At 46.4% G+C, this 20,640-nt stretch overlaps 1 protein-coding gene across 2 annotated transcripts in view; it reads left to right on the forward strand.

Moving 5' to 3' along the window:
- The window catches only part of LOC139047121 (uncharacterized), a 97,152-nt gene that overhangs the window by 21,233 nt on the left and 55,279 nt on the right, over positions 1-20,640 (forward strand). For both annotated transcript variants that reach the window (XM_070521093.1, XM_070521092.1), the window contains exon 2: positions 4,716-4,799. Coding sequence is in view for 1 of the 2 variants with exons in the window: in XM_070521092.1 (XP_070377193.1) it covers positions 4,716-4,799 (84 nt within the window). In the remaining variant the exon portion in view is untranslated. The remainder of the gene's footprint in view (positions 1-4,715; positions 4,800-20,640) is intronic.

Here is a 20,640-nt window from a genome sequence, read left to right on the forward strand (position 1 = left end):
AATCTATTTTAGATACATACTTCTTGATCTTTCGCAAATCGTTATATATCAGTGTCAGCAGCAACAAAATGTAGCAGGTGATGGGAAATGGGTTCGCTCTAAACCCCAGTGCGTATCTCCGTCAGTATGTTTGTTATTGCATGATCAATAATAGATGAAGACGAGTTAGTTACACGCATGGGTGTATTAATCATATTTCGGAAATGGTACGATGTTAACAGATTCACGTAGCCTCTGTGGCATTCAGCACTTGTATCAATGTTAAAATCGCCAACCATAATGATGCGTTCTGAGTGTGTAGTAAGCGTTTCGAAAATTCCTTCGAGTTTATTAAGAAAGGAGGAAAGGCGCGAGCTTGGTGGGCGGTAAAAAAGTCCAACAGTGAATGAATGGGGCAGTTTTATGAACAGTGTTTCTATGTCTGTATGACTGAGGGTGACTGGCACCAAAAACGAGAAAGGTAGACCATTTTTTAGAAAAAAGGCAACACCACCACCACGGTTTTTTTCTCTCTCGGATGAGATAGCATAACATTGCGAGGAAGCATAACTTTCTCATCTTTTTGCAGCAAGGTTTCTGTAAGTGCTACAATATCAAAAGATTGGGAATATCTTGCGAAGCAAGCCACTAGAAGGTTGAGGTTCTTCCTCACACTGCGGATATTAGAGTAAAATATTGATCTGTTTTTGTCACTGCTTAACAGGTTATGTTCATCTATGGCCAAATACATTGTAAGAGTATACAAGTACTAAAACACAAGAGCATTGGCAATCAAACAACCTTTCCCAGGTCATCTTCACAGGTTATGTGCATTACTCTCGAGTTTTCCGTTTTTCTCATCAAGATTTTGCCTTCAGACACCCATGCGAACTTCCAGCCTCTGTCACGTTTTATTCCAATAGCTTTGCCGAGCAAAACATTTTTTTCTGGAGACAAATGTTCGTTGACAAAAACGGGATCGTTCTCTGGGAAGCCAAGCACAGAAGTATTTAGCCTGTTCTTTTTCGCAGCTTGCAAGATTCTGTCACGTGGGAACCTTGACTTAACTATCACAATTACATTGGAGGTTCCTTCGACTTGGTTGGAACAAGGTGTGCAGTGTCAATTTCCTCAAGAGGAAGCTAAACTTGTAGGTAAGAAGTTATCTGTGTCACCATACTACCGAGGTTCTCGTTATCAGATTCAGGGATACCTTTCAATTCGATGTTATTCCTTCTGCTGTATTGCTTCAGTTCAACCAATTGTGTTTTTAGTTCCCTCACTTCGTTCGCCAGCTTCTTGTTTTCTTGCTGAATTTCCAGATAGTTCTTCTCTACTTCTGCGAGTTCGAGCCTCATCGATTTAACTTCCGTTCTGAGGCCCTCAAAGGCAGTGTTCATGAAACCCTTTGATTCCTTCACTACTGCTATTTCACTCTGTACGGCGTCGCTAGATGAGTTCAACTTGTTTACGGTAACCTTAATTTCAGTCATGGCCTGCATAAATTTAGAAGTGATTTCTATCAGAAACTTAGTAACTTCTTTAATGCTTTGGGAGCCTCGTCTGCGAGTGTTATGGCAAAATTTTCAAGTTGCGTAGCCTCGTCGTCCCCCATTTTAACAAGGTTTCCAGAAACGCGTCACAGACAACAAGCGGTACCAGAGCAGTGCAGCAACCGTAAAATGCAAGGAAATGAACTCTCACACAAATGCGTGTGTGCCCACCTGCATAGGTGCAACAATACGGTTAGCAGTCGCACAGACTGCTGCCAGCACCGCTCTGATGTGTCCGTGGCTGTCGCTGGATTCTTTTATCGGGTTGCTTGAGGGGCGTCGAAAGCCTTCCGCGCAGGCGCGAATTTTCTGGTTGATTGCTTGTACAGATCACTCTGCGGCCACGCTCCGGAATGTATCGTTGGTGCTACAACAGAGGGACCCTTTTTTTATTAATTTTAACTTGAGAAGCCAACAAAGAAAGACGCCAAGGACAACATAGGAGAATTTACTTGTACTTACTAACTGAATTAAAATAATGACAAATTAATGGTTATGAAAGTGGATGAAAAAAGAAATTGCCGCAGGTGGGGAGCAATCCCACGTCCTCTGATTAGGGCATCGCACGGGTAGTTCGAAGACGTGGGTTCGTTCCTCATCTGTGCCAAGTTGTTTTTTCATCCACTTTCATTATTAACCATTAATCAACTATTAATTTGTCATTTCTTCAATTCCATTAGCAAGCAAAAGTAATTTCCCCGTTGTGCTCCCTGGCGTCCTTGTTTTTGTTGGCTTCTCATGATACTATAAGATGCGTTAGCGTTCTGACTGGCAACCTCCCGAAAACGTGACTCAAGCAGCTGATGACGAGCTTACATGTCATAGTAATGCCTTTATTGGCGAACTTTGCAGGCGGATGTTCTTGTTCTTGTTCCCTATTGAGATATAGAAAGGACGCTAGACTTCTGCTAACCAGGCACGAGTTCACCAGTGCTTGACGGTAAAGGGGAAGCTTTAGCTCGGGTGTTCCTATCTAAATACATGTAAAAGGAGGATTCGTCTTTCTCGGAAACCACTGCACCAAATTTGCGAGGTTTGCTGCATTTCAAAAAAAAAAAACCCAACATCTACTCACTGTTGGTTTGAAATTTCTGATTTATTTCGTCATTTTTTTCATTTAAAATGGGCAAAAATCGAACATTTTTAGAAAACAAAGCTATGAACTTTAGAACCATGTAACGATGCAGTGAAAAATAATGCCACAATTCTGTGCATTGCATCTAAAAGTATATCTAAAGCGGACAAAACTGATATGTTACACATGAATCTTGAAAAATTTAGTAATATGAAAATACAGGTTTTGCTGCACCCTTGTGCACAACGTAACAAATCCACGTAAGATATAAAATGACATATCAAATCTGTGCTCTTTGAATGGTCTAATGCATGCTTCTTACAAAACCGCGATGTCCCTTATTGATTCAGAGCAAATTAGTTGTAAACTTCATGCTCCTATTCTTTTCAAGCTTTCGGATTTTTGATAATGCTTGTAACAAAATGCAGTCCATAAATCAAAATTACGCTTCCAACAGTAACTAAAATTTAGCTCTCTATCAAATGCCACAAGTTTCATCGAAATCGGTCCAGGGGTTATCTCAGAGAAACGATTTTGCGTTTTATATGTATTTGAATAGGCCGCATCGGAGTTGGCCTCGAGCTAAAGCTTCCTCTTAATTTCGCAATTACAACGTGCCCTGCGTCACCGATTCAAAAGTTAATTAGTTAATATTGTTTGTTAGCCGCGTTTAAACTGCAGCTTAAGCTGCAAACATTGTCCTCTTCTTCTGGTAATCCCCTTCAAAAAAACAAACATGTAGAGGACCCAAGAAAGGGCGGAACTTCCCGGTATACCTGCCCCGACTTGCACGCGGCCAGCGGCTTCCGCGGGTCCGCAATAGGGGCCCCCGCGGAAACTCCTCAGGATCAAATAAAGTTCTCTGTCTGTCTGTCTGTCTGTCTGTCTGTCTGTCTGTCTGTCTGTCTGCTTGTCTGTCTGTCTGTCTGTCTGTCTGTCTGTCTGTCTGTCTGTCCGTCCGTCCGTCCGTCCGTCCGTCCGTCCGTCCGTCCGTCCGTCCGTCCGTCCGTCCGTCCGTCTGTCTGTCTGTCTGTCTGTCTGTCTGTCTGTCTGTCTGTCTGTCTGTCTGTCTGTCTGTCTGTCTGTCTGTCTGTCTGTCTGTCTGTCTGTCTGTCTGTCTGTCTGTCTGTCTGTCTGTCTGTCTGTCTGTCTGTCTGTCTGTCTGTCTGTCTGTCTGTCTGTCTGTCTGTCTGTCTGTCTGTCTGTCTGTCTGTCTGTCTGTCTGTCTGTCTGTCTGTCTGTCTGTCTGTCTGTCTGTCTGTCTGTCTGTCTGTCTGTCTGTCTGTCTGTCTGTCTGTCTGTCTGTCTGTCTGTCTGTCTGTCTGTCTGTCTGTCTGTCTGTCTGTCTGTCTGTCTGTCTGTCTGTCTGTCTGTCTGTCTGTCTGTCTGTCTGTCTGTCTGTCTGTCTGTCTGTCTGTCTGTCTGTCTGTCTGTCTGTCTGTCTGTCTGTCTGTCTGTCTGTCTGTCTGTCTGTCTGTCTGTCTGTCTGTCTGTCTGTCTGTCTGTCTGTCTGTCTGTCTGTCTGTCTGTCTGTCTGTCTGTCTGTCTGTCTGTCTGTCTGTCTGTCTGTCTGTCTGTCTGTCTGTCTGTCTGTCTGTCTGTCTGTCTGTCTGTCTGTCTGTCTGTCTGTCTGTCTGTCTGTCTGTCTGTCTGTCTGTCTGTCTGTCTGTCTGTCTGTCTGTCTGTCTGTCTGGTGCCAAACCAATGGCATCTATGACGCGTTTCCGCTACATGAACTGCTTCTCGTGCATTCCGCAAAAGCATAGCCTTTGAGATATCTTTTTGTTATCGGGAGAGACCTATTGCTGGGTTGCAAACTTGGGTAAAACATCTTGGGCTATGTGGTCCAGACGATTGTAAAGTCTTGTTCAGCCTCTACAAAAAGAAAATAGACGCTCGGGAAACAGTAGGTAATGAAAATAATTCCACTGTGTCCGACAATCATATGCTTTTTTTTAGTGAACATTTCCCTCCTCCTCTCTCCGTTATTTTTATATGCGAGCATCCAGCCCATTCTTCCTTAAGTAGTTTTGTTGGTTCATGCGTCATTAGAAAGTATTTCAGCAAGTTTCATTTTCACCAAAACTGGTCTGGATTTTTCACCGCAGCCGAGCTGCTCGTGGACCTTAGGGAGGAATGACGAAGAAGACACCACGCCGCCCGCTGGCCTGCACATAACATCAATTACACCGGTGAGCGAAAATGTTTTATTTTTGATAGCAGTCTTTTCAGCATATGCTTGGTACAGTGCATCCGCTCAGAATGAATTTCGTGCTCTTTTTTTCAGTCGAGCATGCAAAAGTAGCTTCATCAGTATTGAAATAAAAAAGCAGTGCAATGGCTCAATGACCCGAGCTGGCGAGACTAGACAAAGGCTGACTGGCGGTGTTGGATTGCTTGTTCAACAATTAAAGTTTCACTTATGTCCGCACTTACAAATCGCCAGCACTAAGCCCCTAAGAATGAAATCACAGCGTGCAGGTGGCTCGGAGTTAGAGATAGCGGCTCTATTCTGAATCGCTTCCTCATACAGGAAAAACCTCCGATTAAGATGAGCAGCAGTGCTCGGCATCGAAGCTGCATTCAAAATAGTCAGTCGAAGCTGCATTAGAAGTTACGCCATGCCTTTTCTACTCTGGTTTTTCAGGCATCATTAGCATCTGCTGCGCTCGGCAGCGAACCTTTGGTGATAATTTGAAGATCGTAGCTTTCCTAGGACATATATATATATATATATATATATATATATATATATATATATATATATATATATATATATATATATATATATTATTTATTTATTTATTTATTTATATTTAGAATGTCACGTGTTGGTGACGTAGACGAACGCAGTAGCAATACTGTGAACGACAAAACTTTTATTGGGCGAACCTGTGCCCACAAGACAGGCCCAACGATAGCACGGAACACGGTTGGCGATCGTCGAAAATATCATCATCAGGTCAAGCGCGTCGGCTTTTATACAAGTCATCGAATGTTCCAGACTAATTGTTGGGACCCGCGTGCCTTCCACAAAGTACTACACCATTCGCGTCACCCGCCGTGGTTGCTCAGTGGCTATGGTGCTGGGGTGCTGAGCACGAGGTCGCGGGATAGAATCCCGGCCACGGCGGCCACATTCCGATGGGGGCGAAATGCGAAAACACGCGTGTACTTAGATGTAGGTGCACGTTAAAGAACCCCTGGTGGTCAAAGTTTCCGGAGTCCTCCACTATGGCGTGCCTCATAATCAGAAAGTGGTTTTGGCACGTAAAACCCCGTAATTTTTTTAACCATCCGCGTCAGACAATGAAATCAGATAGCATAAAGTTCGGCGACGACAGCAAATAGAAGCATCGATAACTTTCCAGAAACTTGGGATACATGCAGCCGCGTCCCGCGCTGTGCGATAACATTTGTTAGACAGCAAAACGTGGTCGCCCGATAAAGCAAAGTACACGTGTCATTACCCCTCTCTTAAAAAAGCATCGACCCGATGCTGCAAACAAACGAAAGTATTAAACAAAAGCACTCATAGCAAAGAAAACAACAAAAATAAGGAAGTTCGTCAGCGTCCGTGAAAGGGTTTAAGGCGCACCACGTGGACCACTTCAGATCGTGCGCGGCGCCGGTGTGAATGCGAAATGCCGTATGGCACGGCTTCGTAGCCCAGAGCGCCAATACGTCGGATGACCTTGTAGGGTCCGCAATAGCGTCGCAGTAGCTTCTCACTGTGTCCTCGTCGGCGAATCGGGGTCCATACCCAAACGCGGTCGCCGGGCTGGTACTCGACGAAGCGTCGTCGGAGGTTGTAGCGTCGGCTGTCGGTCCTCTGCTGCTTCTTGATCCGCAGGCGGGCGAGCTGTCGGGCTTCTTCAGCGCGCTGGAGATAGCTGGCGACGTCAACATTCTCTTCGTCAGTTACGTGCGGCAGCTTGGCGCGAAGCGTCGTCGTCGGGTTCCTGCCGTAAAGCAGCTTAAATGGCGTGATCTGTGTTGTTTCTTGCACCGCCGTGTTGTAAGCGAAGGTTACATACGGCAGGACCGCGTCCCACGTCTTGTGCTCAACGTCGACGTACAGCATGTCGGCGAGGGTCTTGTTCAGGCGCACCGTGAGACCATTCGTTTGCGGATGGTAGGCAGTTGTCCTCCTGTGGCTTGTCTCGCTATATTGCAGAATGGCTTGGGTGAGCTCTGCTGTAAAAGCCGTTCCTCTGTCGGCGATGAGGACTTCTGGGGCACCACGCTGCAGCAGGATGTTCTCCACGAAAAATTTCGCCACTTCGGCTGCGCTGCCTTTTGGTAGAACTTTAGTTTCAGCGAAGCGGGTGAGATAGTCCGTCGCCACGACCATCCACTTATTCCCGGATGTTGATGTCGGAAACGGCCCCAACAAATCCATCCCAATCTGCTCGAATGGTTGACGAGGAGGTTCGATCGGCTGTAGTAACCCTGCTGGCCTTGTCCGTGGTGTCTTGCGTCGTTGACAGTCTCGGCATGTCTTGACGTAACTTTTGCTGTATTCTCGACAGCGTCCTGGAGAATCCGAGGTGCCCAGCGGTTGGATCGTCGTGTAAGGCGTGCAGTACTTCTGGGCGCAGCGCGGACGGAACAACAAGAAGGTATTTGGCGCGGACTGGTGAGAAGTTTTTCTTCACGAGTAGGTTGTTTGGAGCGTGAACGAAGAAAATCCATGCCTAAATTCCCTAGGGACAACGTCGGTGTGCCCTTCCAAATACTCGACTAGGGCTTTTAGCTCCGGGTCCCCTCGTTGTTGATCGGCGAAGTCTTCCGCGCTTTTTATCCCAAGGGAGGCGTCGTCATCCTCGTCATCTTGCGGCGCCGGGTCAATGGGGGCGCGTGATAGGCAATCGGCATCTGAATGTTTTCGTCCGGACTTATAGGTGACAGTGATGTCGTATTCTTGTAGTCTGAGGCTCCTCCACCATGCCAGCCTTCCTGAAGGGTCCTTTAAGTTAGCTAGCCAAGACAACGCGTGAATGTCGCTGACCACATTGAATGGCCTGGCATAGAGGTAAGGGCGAAATTTCGCTGTAGCCCAAACGATGGCGAGGCATTCCTTTTCCGTTGTAGAATAATTGCCTTCCGCTTTTGACAATGACCGGCTAGCGTAAGCTATCACGTGTTCATGCCCATCTTTTCTCTGGAATAGGATGGCACCGAGGCCTAGGCTACTGGCGTCAGTGTGTATTTCGGTATCGGGGTGCTCGTCGAAGTGCGCAAGTACGGGCGGCGACTGCATGCGTCGTTTGAGCTCTTGAAATGCGTCGGCCTGCGGCGTTTCCCACTTGAACTCGACGTCACATTTAGTTAGCTGTGTCCGCGGCTCAGCGATGCGTGAAAAGTCCTTGACAAATCGCCTGCAGTAGGCACACATGCCAAGAAATCTACGCACGGCCTTCTTGTCGGTGGGCTGCGGGAACTTTGCGATGGCAGCTGTCTTCTGTGCGTTGGGGCGGACTCCAGACTTGCTGATGACGTGACCTAGGAACAGAAGCTCATCGTAGGTGAAGCAGCACTTTTCTGGCTTCAGAGTGAGCCCTGATGACTTCATGGCCTCGAGTACTGTTGCAAGCCTCCTAAGGTGATCGTTGAAATTCCCGGCGAAGACAACGACGTCATCCAAGTAAATAGACACATCTGCCACTTCAATCCTGTTAACATTGTGTCCATGACGCGCTGAAACGTTGCAGGCGCCGATCACACTCCGAATGGCATGACCTTGAACTCGTAGAGGCCGTGTGGCATGATGAAGGTGGTCTTTTCGCGATCTCTCGCGTCGAGTTTTATTTGCCAGTAACGAGACTTGAGGTTCATTGACGAGAAGTATTTAGCGTTGCAGAGCCGATCCAATGCGTCCTCTATCCGTGGAAAGCGGTACACATCCTTCTTCGTGATCTTGTTCAGTCGACGATAATCGACGCAGAAGCGTAGGGTTCCGTCCTTTTTCTTCACCAGGACTACAGGTAAGGCCCACGGGCTTTTTGACGGCTGGATGATGTCGTCGCGCAGCATTTCGTCGACTTGTTCTCTTATAGCTTCACGTTCTCACGGGGAAATTCGATAAGGGCTCTGGCGGAGTGGTCGAGCGCACTCCTCGGTGTTTATGCGATGCTTGGCGACTGGTGTTTGTCGAATCCTCGATGACGTCGAAAAGCAGCCTTTGTATAGTCGGAGCAGACTTCTGAGCTGCTGTTGCTTAATCACGGGGAGACTTGGATTAATGTCGTATTCTGGTTCGGGAACCATGGTCGTCGGCGTAGATGTGGTGGAATCCGAGAGGACAAACGCATTACTGGTTTCCAGAATTTCCTCGATGTACGCGATCGTCGTGCCCTTGTTGATGTGCTTGAACTCATGGCTGAAGTTTGTCAGCAACACTTCAGTTTCCCCTCCATGCAGTTGAGCGATCCCTCTTGCGACGCAAATTTCACGGTCTAGCAGTAGACATTAGTCGCCTTCGATGAAGATATGGTTGTGTCATCTGAGTATAAAATGCAATGAACGTAGTTGGTGGAGTTAAGAGAATCCGGAAGATCATTAATATAGAGAAGGAAAAGCAAAGGTCCCAGAACTGATCCCTGTGGTACACCTTGGTTAACACATATTGTTACTGAGAAAGTATTTGCTGCATGTACTGCGCATGAGCGGTCAAGTAAGTAATTTTTTTTAAGAATGTTAGCGCAGGACCGATTATACCATAAGAGTCCAGTTTATTAAACAGGACTTGATGGTTAACCGTGTCATAAGCTTTACGGAAGTCTAGAAATACAGATCTAAGTTTCCTGAATCAATACATTTTTTTATGGAGTCAGAGATAGAACAGCTAGATTCGTTGAACTTCCAGGGCGGAAACCAAATTGATTTTTCTTTAGCAATTTAAACTTTGTTAAGCAGTTATTAGGACGTTTAACAAATAATTTCTCAATGAGTTTACTAAGGCAGGAAGGAATCGCAATTGGTCGGTCATTATTAACTGTGTGTTTGTAGCCTTTTTTAAAAACAGGAATAATCCTGGCATTTTCTAAAAATGAAGGGAATGCACCTTCTTTAAACATAAGGCTGATAATATTACAGAGCGTGCCGCAAACTAAATGCGCAATCAGTTTTAAATGCCTGACACAAATATTGTCTAAGCCTAGCCCTGTATATTTAAGGTTAGAATTTGTGGAGCACACTTCATATGGTGTAGCTGGTTTACAAGAAGAATGATTGTGTCGTACGGCTAAAAAGGTTGTTAGTAGTGTAAACGGACGAAAAGTAGTCGGAAAAACATTAGCAATTTCGTTGGGCTCAGAGTGAGACCATCGCAATTTATTTTGTTATAGAGGCATCAACAGATGACTTGTTAAGAAAAAGTTCAATAACTGCCATCGCTTTTTGGGAATATTTTTATTCTGATCAAATTTATTTTCCTAGTATCTCTTTTGCGCCTGTTGAAGTAAAACGTTCAGTAATTTACAGTACCTACTATAGCGTCTATAGCTAGTCCACTATTAAAGGGCTGCCGTTTAGTTTTCTTGTACATGTTTTCCTTCTTTCTTAAGCTTTCTAGAAGACCATCCGTCATCCATGGGTTGCGCGGATATTTATACTTTTTCCCACATATTACAGTGCGTGTGTTAGTTGAAACGGCCAATAAAAATAAAGAGCAGAATTTGTTTAGTGCGGCTTTGGGATCAGACATAGAATTAATTGGCGACCAATCAGTTTCACTGATTGGCTTCAACTTTCACTGATGGCTTCAATAATGGTATCTGCACTAAATACGGAAGTAAAGTAGCTATTATCGCTCTCATGTATTTCATTGTTAAGTGTAAGAACAACTGGAAAACTATCGGTTATGTCAGTATCAATAACCACGTAGCAAGGCCATGGTGATATGTTAGATAACACATGATCAATGAGCGTACTGCTTCCACGAGAGGCTACTCTAGTTGGACAGTCAATGAGTGATTCAAAACCAAATCGAATGTCAATCATTCCTTCGGTCGACTGCCACGCGTGCCGGACAAATAAATCATTGGCTCCCTTGGAGCGGCGTCAGCAGCCCTTGACTGTCGAGGAAACAGGATGAACGCTAGTGAGGATGGCGACTAACAGGTCATTCTGTCACAGCTATCTGCAGAACGTGTTGTTAGGAACACCATGCTCTTGCGCGGAGACCTACGTGTGAGGTCCTTTAGGATCGAAGATTTTTGGGACAAAATTTATCAAGCTGGCACGCATGCTAATTGTTAGCCTTAGTAGCTTTTCAGATCAACCATGGGTGGGCGGTGACTTTAAACAGCGTGAAAGCGACAAAGCGGATGGTTGACTTTAAAAAGTTACAAGTCGAAAGGGGTCGGCGCCTAACCACAGAGGCCCACAAGACCATCTAGTTAGCATTAGCTTACACTGGCTTCTATAAGGTGTGGATGACAAGGACGTGCGGACGGCGTCGGCGGCTTTCGGCAAGGTCACCGAAATTACCCTTGAAGGCTGGCGAGTGCAAGGTGTGAGTGGAGAGGGGTCCAAAGCACGTTTAGTGCTCCTCAAGTTGAAGACTGGCATGAAGGTAGATGACTTGCCTCATCAAATAAAAGTCGGCAGTGAACTGGCTCTAGTGGTGGCACCGGGCAGCCGGATGCAGTGCTTGCGTATGCACTGCTTGCGCATGCGTGCTGCAAAAAGAGCTTCGTGTCAAAAAATAAAAGCGAAATTAACAGACCGGGAAGTGACCAACGCGTAGAGAATTGTACGGCATACATCCGTTCTCGTTGCCTTGAACTAATCTCAGGTCCATGTCGATCATGTAAGCACGATCGTTCACACAACTCCAAAGAAAGAAATCGAGTGGAGAGAGGTCAGGTAACTTAGCCGGCCAATTTGCAGGCCCGTACCTTCCAATCTATTGCGCACGGAAAGTCACATACAGCGAGTTCCGTGCTCGCCTGCTGTTGTTTACGGTTGGCGCATCTTGCTAGTACCACAGAAGTGGAAGACGTGACAGCCGGACTTCGCTGTGAAACTCATCCACTACTCATTAAAAGATTTCGTTTGGTTTTATTTTTTGCTTGCACCTCTCGAGAAACTAAAGTTTCCCAGTTACTTCAGTACTGGGGCCGGAAGGTGAGTTTTCTTTCTTTTAAATTTGTCTTGAAAGATATCGATTCGCCAATAGCGATGAGCTGTGCGTTAGTGGCATGTTCGTTATCTTTACAAGTCTCGACGACGGAACCATCCATAGGTTTCTATGTAGATCGGCCAATGAGAAGACGACAAAAGCGAGCTAGAAAACAATCAGGTACCTCAATAATGTTTGCGGTGGCGCCCGAAAGTACACGCTGGTAGCGCAAAACACAATTTCAACTGAGACACGATTCTTCTGAAGTCACGCCAACTTTCCAGAGGGAAGACACAGCGGCGCCTGCGAACACTGTGCCGAAGGCGGGCAGTCCGTGACTGTAACGGCGACAGTGCTATAACCGATTGCGCCTCGCCGACTATCGAACCGAGCGCAATGCTATCTCGCACTCCGTATCCAGAGTGTGACGGTGCAGTGACTGGCGAAAGTTGTGGAGGGAGCTGTGGCACGAGCGCGTTCGCGTGGTAACATCGAGAGTCGCCAGCAGTGGAAAAGACGACGACTCTCGAGCCAATCCTGATGATGATTTGTGTCTACGCACGGACACGATCGATACCTCATTTTTTACCAAAATAGAAATTAAAATAAAGAAAAATAAAAAGGAAGCAAGCAATGGAGTCATGTGTTCGTGCTTTTATTCAACCAATTTAGCGCTACCACAATATATAACTTAATATAGCTATCGAGCAATAAAGCTTCGCTGGTCTTGCATCTTGACATAGTGGAAGGTCTCTGAATTTTTTGCATTTCATCTGCATCGAATAGGCTTTAAGAGGAAGGTTTACCTTCGGAGGTTTGTCTCTAAAAGCACGGGAAAGAAGTCGTTTTCTCTAGGCAACGACTGCTCCAAATTTGATGACTGAAATTCTAGTGACTGTTGGTAGATAATTGTTTATTTAGGCGGTGAATTTTAACACGAAAGTGTTTAATGCCGGGATCCACGATCGACTTCCTGTAACAGATGTGACGTCAGCGGCGAACGCGTAAGACACAAATTTCTGACAGATGGTGCCGTCATCTAGGATTGGGGAAGCGAAGTATTGCATCACGGTGCTAAGGAGCGCCGACAGTGAGCGCTTCGGCAGTCTCAGCGCAGCGGAGGCTCTAACGCTGGATTGTGGGGAGGTGACGACTCAGTTTCCGCACGGGGTTTGCCTATAGCATCGGATTAGCCTGTGACGCCTCGTCGCCTACGTAGTGTAGTTTCCACATGCAACAGCAGGGCTTACACGCCACCTACGCCTTCGCTTGCGACCACACCAACTAAGAAAACTGATGCACCATGGGCGCATCTCGCTTTGGTCCGGCGAAGGACACGCCAGCACGAACGCGTTCGCGGCGCGCGCTGCGAACTCTACCACTCGCATTCACGAAGCCGAGCACGTCGCAGCTGGCTGCCCGAGAAATCACGGAGCGATACTAAAATGCTCGTACGTTTGCCGATGCGACACGGCGGCAGGACGTCGCTCGCGAACAGGACGCCGCGCACCAAGAAACACGCTCGCTGACCCCCAAATCCTGCGCCTTTCGCGGCGTCGGATTGCGAGTTCAAGAAGGGATTTACTAACAACCCGTACGGTTTCGTTTGTACGGCTTGCGAACGCCTGTGGTTTATGGCGTATTTGCGCAGCGCTCCGCCGCCTGCAATGTACACTGTCTCCGGGGGATGTTTTCCGGTCGCGAGTCGTTGGACAACTTTCCCTTGTGTCGCCATTGTCGAGGACAGTGCTAGCGTGCTGCCGATGGCTAGTTGCGATTCTTGATATTCTCTGAACATGCAACAGCTTCTCGAAAGACACGTTTCACTTTCGTGTTCTGCCGGTTCTATGAAAGAGTGAGCAATGATATTTTTTTACTAAATATTCTGGAAGATCGCGGATATATAGAAAGTGAATCTATCAGGTATACAAAACTACAACTCGGCAATAAATAACATATCACAATTCTGAAACTTGCATTCTAATAGTATATCCGAAGCGGACAAAATTGATGTATTGTATTTCGTTTTTAAATACACCGGTAATATACAAGTAGGACTTTTGCAAAAATCTCTTGTAAACAACGGAATTATTCACGCACGATATTATTTGATACGTCACATTTCTCCACTTTCGATGCTCCAACGAATGCAGTTTGCATAACTGCGATTTCTTCTTCGTGCAGAGAAGCAAATTTGTAAATTTCATGCCATTATTTTTTTCAGGCTTTCCAATTCTTGAAGACTTGTAAAATATCCATGTCCTAAATCAAAAGTCAGCTTGCAGCAGTAACTACAACTAAACGTTCTCTCTCAAATGCAACAAATATCATTAAAATCATCCCAGTGGTTATCTCAGGAAAGCGTTTCTGCCTTTTACATGTATTTGAATAGACGGCATCGGAGTTGGGCCCGAGCTAAAGCTTCATCTTAAATGCGCTACCACTTGGGTTGCACCAGTTTCTCAGCGTAAGAACGTCTTGGCTAAAAAATTGAGGACGAACAGCACTGAACTCCTCTGCTCAATTTCCTGTGCCTTCATGTAGATCTCTTTGCTGAAGTATAGACATGCCCAGAATGTCATAAGAAGGGTAAACAGTATGCGAATTTCACTTGGGGTAAAAACTTTTTTACTTCAACGTTCATACAGGAAGGCTTTCAGTAATGACAGGTTTGAAAGAAAAGGTATCTTTTTTTTGGCACCATGGGGAACACATTGTTTAATCAGTGAACAACCCAGGATAATAGATCGCGTTTTTCTGAATTTTCGAGAAGGAGTGTATTTTTGGGATGTTTATTTTGGAAAGGACGTTAAAGAACTCTCGTTAGATGCCTACGGCATCAGGCATTTAGTGAGGTAAAATACCGATGGGATTACTTTCGATCTAGTAATGCTTGTGGGCTTTGACAGCCTCTGGTGCTCCCGAATGGCTGGGTATTACTGTGACCCTGACGTACGACCTGTGCGATTGTACTACCGAATGAGTGTAAATGCCTATCTGGAGGTGCAAAAAAAGCGTGCGAATGCCCTTCGGAATGGTTATCGGAAGAAGGGATCGTAGTAAGCAGCTTCAGCTTCGAGGTCTCTGCATTTTCTACTTTATTTTCTGTGATATCTGCAATCAGTGACAAGAAAACTGGGGGACGTCGTCCTCTGCAATGGGGGATCCAAACCCCGCCCAGCAATTGAGTCCTGAATGGCCAGTTCGTTATGCCGGTGACGTGAGTAACCGCTTGGACCCCAGAATAGTCCCGATTTAGTCATCTGATGGCTTCTCTACTGATGATATGGGCTCCGACAGCGATTCTACCGTGGTGCCAAGCCGACGTCTGAAGAGAAAGATACGAAGAGCATCACCGACCAGTCGCCAGGCGACGAAAAAGGCAAGTGGCAAGCAGTCGTACACTATTGCATACGTACCAACAACGACAACAGACTGCCTCAACTCGCTGGACAGGCAGAGCCTGTCGGAATATTTTGAACGAAGTGCCCATGGTAAAGTAGAAGAAATACGTATAAAGGCTCGAAAGAACATCCTCTCGCTGGAAGTCAATACGCCGACAGTACTGGAGACACTGTAAAACGTCACTCAGTTGGGCAGCATCCCTGTTCGCGCATTCCCCACATACGGCAAGGAAGCGACGACAGGCGTCATCTACGACGTGGACATGATATTACAGAAACTGCTCTGGCGAAACTACTATCATCGTCGGTTCCTGTGCTGAGCTTTCACCGTTTTGGACGATCCCGATATGTGAAATTAGTGTTCCAGTCGGAAACTTTGCCAACACACGTCAAGGTTGGATATGTGAGGCATCCGGTACGTCCGTACGTGCCGAGGCTTTTACAATGTCACAAGTGTATGAAACTTGGGCATGTCAGTGCAGTTTGCAAGGCTGCAGTAACATGCAAACGATGTGCTGGACCTCACGGAGACAGCAATTGCAACGTTGCTGCGAAGTGTCCAAATTGTTCTGGTGCTCACGACGCAACGTCAGAAGAGTGCCCAAAGATCAGGAAGGGAATTGGTATTCTGAAGAAGATGGGTAGAGATTATTCCACGCACAGGGAAGCGGTAAGGGCTATCCGCCACCGCAGATGCCGTTCACGACACTGACATCAACGGGACAGCAGCCCTCCTCGCATAGGAGCAACGACAGCTCAAGTGCAGCATCCACCCCCTCCTGGTCTCAGGAATGAAGAAGCACGTGCCTCAAAGCCTTTGTATGCTGCGTAAGTACAAGGCTACTCATCAACGTCCCCAAACACATCGTAGACTCAGTGGCCCTCGTTACCATCAAGGCGTGCGTGTAGGCCCTTATGCACCGCTCCTACACGCACTGAAGAAAATGCAAAGATGGATTACATTGACGTCACGAGTATATTGAAAAATTTGATGGGCTCCATGCGCAGGATTCTTTCCGGACTAAATACCCCGGCTGCCAAGGCTGCCGTGCAGCTACTTGAAGTGTTGTAACCATTGTTAGTGGTTCTCCACTAAGCAAGTATGGCGATGATGTTTGAAGAACGGATGCGTCAATCGCTTGTTATGCAGTGGAATGCTCGAGGTCTACGTGGTCGTTTGTCGGATTTCCGACAGCGGGTATTTAAGTACCAATTTCCAGTAATTGCTATCTGTGAACCTAATATGGATACATCTTTCCGTATTTTGATGGGGGCGAAATGCGAAAACACCCGTGTACTTAGATTTAGGTGCACGTTAAAGAACCCCAGGTGGTCAAAATTTCCGGAGTCCTCCACTACGGCTTGCCTCATAATCAGAAAGTGGTTTTGGCACCTCAAACCCCATAATTAAATTTTTTTTATTTCTGGACATGTCTAGATGTGGTCTCGTAACGACCAAACCTCGAGCAAAGTATTAGTTTGTATACGTCATGATCTGGTGTATTTCAGACTTGACGTCCCATCGCATACTACGAATGATTACGTGTGCTTTACCATAAAACAGAGATGTCGCACGGTTACAGTGATTGGAGGATACATCCACACAAGAGCGAGGACCGATTGCTCGCACCCGATGTCTCTGCTGCAAGCATCGCACGGTTCTCATATTGTGATCGGTGACTTTAACGCGCACCATCCCCTGTGGGGTAGCACTTCTATGAATTCTCGGGACAAATATTTGGCCGACTTCATGTGTAGTGACTTAATGCGCTCAGTGTCGGGTCTCCTGCACTTATTCGTCTCAGGTACTAAAACAGATTTTTTGACCTAACGTTCGTATCAAGCAGCCTTCTGTCTTCAGCATACTGGTCGACTTATCTAAAGACTCATGGTAGTGACCACCTCCCCATTTACGTTCACTTTAGTTGGTTTCGCCATTCAGCCTCACGTTTCATTCGTCAAACAGACTGGATCTTATTTAAGATCTCTGTCGACACCGCCTGTCAGAGTATGAAATCTCCATCCAAAATAGCGGGCATCATTGCCTCTGCCCTGCGGGACAAAACCAGAGAAGTCAGCATACCGAGGCACAGATCATCGGTCGAGATACAATATGAGGCCCTTTGTGCAATCAGTCGCCGCGCGGAACGGCGATACAGAAGAACAAAGCCACCGTCAGATCTTTCGAAAAGTCGCCGAGCCCAACGACATGTTCTTCGACATCTGGAAAAGCTTGACAGACAGCGTTGGAGAGCATTCTGTAGATCCCTGATTCGAGACAGCTCTAAGATATGGCGGGTCATACGAAGTCTCCAGGCAACTGCACAACAAAGACACCCATTCCGTGCGTTGGCTCTACGTCAACGCCAGACCGAATTGGAGGTAGCAGAGGACTACTGTAAACTCACTGTGGACGCATCTAATGCAGTGACTTCATCCCTTACCACCATCGCGCCTCCGTCACCTGATGAGCGAATCGAAGTACCGTTTACGATGCAAAAGCTTGGTGCTGCGATTTCTGTTTCTCGACGCTCATTGGCACCAGAACCAGACGGAATCACGTACGCTGCACTCTGCCATCTTGGCACCGAATCACGACGTCTTCTTCTAACTTTTTATAATATGACGATGAAGACAGGAAATGTTCCAGATTGTTGGAAATGCAGTCGCGTTGTAGCGCTGCTTAAACCGGGAAAGTGCCCTAACGGGCTTTCCTCCTACAGACCAATCGCCTTAGCCAGTTGCGCCGGCAAAGTAATGGAAAGGATGGTCTTGTCAAGACTGGAAGGGTTTCTAGAGAGAAATAATTGCTTTCATGATTTTATGCACGGATTTAGAAGAGGCCGTTCTTCCATTGATGGTGTTATCGACTTGGTCTGCACTGTTGAACAGGAAAGAAGTCGCCGTCGGTTAGTTAAAGCTGTTTTTCTGGATATTAATGGTGCATATTTCAACGTACTCCTTTATTGAATTCTTGATGCACTGGAAGATTTAGACGTCGGTGGCGGGCTATATGCATGGATTGTTAGCTACCTCAGTGGCCGCACGGTGTATACGTCTACAAGAGATGGCGATACCGGACAGTACCATATACATCGGATCTCCACAAGGGGGAGTTCTCAGTCCAACTTTTTTCAATGTTGCATTGATTGACCTTGCATTCGAACTTCCTAGCACGCTGAAAATTCGCACATATGCGGCCGACATATACATATGGGCATCTGGAGCCACCCGTCCCCAAATGCGTGCTAGGCTTCAACGTGGTGACAATCACAGCTAAGTACCTGCGGCGTCAAGGCCTCCAACTCTTAACAGAAAAATGTTCCGTGATTACATTCACGTGAAAACAAATGACCAGATATCTGATAATGATTAACGGAGTAGCGATACCTACGGTTACACAACACAGATTCCTTGGCTTAGTCATAGACTGGGGATAATCTTGGTGAAGACACGTCGCCTCACTGAAGTCAAAGCTGAAGAGTTTTGTTCACATCCTTCGCGTCGTTGCACGAACAAGATCGGGCCCCTCGGAGTCGCCATTAGTCGAATTGTACCAAGCACTATTCGTAGGGTATATACGGTACAGCATGCCGGCGCTCTCAAGCATGGTACATAGCTGTGTGCGCGTGCTGGAGAGCATTCAAGCTCAAGCATTGCGCACATGTTTGGGCCTCCCACGATGCACGTCAACCAATGGAACAATAGCGGAAGCTCGTGCTTGTCCTGTTGGGGTATACTTGCTCTGCGAGCCTCTTCAAATGTACCTTCGCGTGTTGACCCGACACAGGCACCATCCTCTGCCATCGCTCCCTGCCACCCACCCAGGTTCCAGCTTTTCAAGGGCTATATCGCGCCATCAGAGTGTTTTCAGGTCAAGATTTTCTCCCGCCTGTACTCCTAGAATACCGGTTGGGTTCTGTCTAAATCTGTCGTTCCATTGGAGATCCCTGGAGTTACTAAAAAGTCATCCGTTCCATCTATTGGCCTCAGGAAACCACCCTGTTAAGCATTTCTGCAGAGTACGGAGATACTGTACACGTGTATACCGATGGCTCTGTCACACCATATGCCTCCACTGCAGCTTTCGTCATTCCACATATTATCATTGCTTGGCGGTTTAAACTAGACCACAGCTCAACATCGACTGCCGCAGAACTTGTTGCTATCCAGGAGGCACTTCTATTTCTCTCCGAGGAGCCTCCTCACGCATGGACGATATTCCGCGAATGCAAGCCAGCTCTTCAAACGATTGACTGTGTCCTCAGATGGGGCCCGTATTATTCCAAGGCTATAGAAATTACAGAACGTCTCGACCACGCAACTAGAAATGGCCACAATGTCACCTTTCAGTGGATATGCTCACACTGTGGCCTGATCGGGAATGAACACGCAGACGCTGAAGCGAAAACTGCTTTAGATAATGCTTGTGAAGTACGCATTCCGTTCTCACGAACAGACACAAACGCCCTGCTTTGTCGCTTAAACCGGAACTCTACGTTGGAAAACTGGACCCAACCAGATCGACGACACAAGCGATTACACAAATGGGACCAAGAAATGAAATTTCGTATGCCTCACAAGCTCAAAAGAAGCCACACGAGCATGGTGCACCGGATTCGTCTTGATGTCGCATTCACCAACCGTTATAGACATATGATAGATGCCTGTGATACTAGCGGAAACTGAATGCTGTGAGGTGCCAGAAACACTTGAACAAATATTTTGCGTGTGTCCCACGTACACGCAAGAACGACAGCAACTTGTCTCTTCCACTGCAAAGATTGATGAGAGACTGCTATCAGACCGGTTTCTTTTAGGTCCTTGGCCTAATGCAAACAGCGCAGCCCTGGTAACAAGAGCCGCTACAGCTTTTCTCCAAGTCACTGGGCTGGACGCACGACTTTAGAGATTCCACAACTCTGTTAATTTGTATATACGCATCTCTTTCTTATACCATCATCATTCATCAGCCTTTCCGTCCCCGTGCCTTTTCGCGAGTGTAGAGTAGCAGGCCAGAGCAAGCTATAGCTCAGGCCCACCTCTCTGCCTTTCTGTAAATACATTTCTCTCTCTCTCTCTCTAGAACCCTTGACAAAAGTAAGACAATGTTGATGTGATTGCAGTTATGCTGGGTAGGAGATGTTACATTTGCCTTTCACGTACTTGTTCTTTAACTAAGGTGTTGATAATGGGCGAACTTGCGTATCAGACAATGAAGAACAAAAGAACGACTACGTGGCTGAATGGTTTCAATATCAGATTTGTGGGCTAGAAGTGTTTGAATTCTGCCGTCGTATATTGTTGTCATATTTATTTAATTATTATGAGGCTGGACTCTTCATAACCATAATGTTGCTGTAAGCGTATTTATAGACATCAAAAAAGCTTTCGACACAGTCTCACACTCCATTCTTTTAATGAAACTGGAAGCATATGGTGTGCGTAGCGGGGCCCTTGAATTCTTTAAAAGTTATCTTTCTTCACGACAGCAGCAAGTTG

The sequence above is a fragment of the Dermacentor albipictus genome, chromosome 6 (assembly GCF_038994185.2).
Source record: "Dermacentor albipictus isolate Rhodes 1998 colony chromosome 6, USDA_Dalb.pri_finalv2, whole genome shotgun sequence".
NCBI lineage: Eukaryota > Metazoa > Arthropoda > Arachnida > Ixodida > Ixodidae > Dermacentor > Dermacentor albipictus.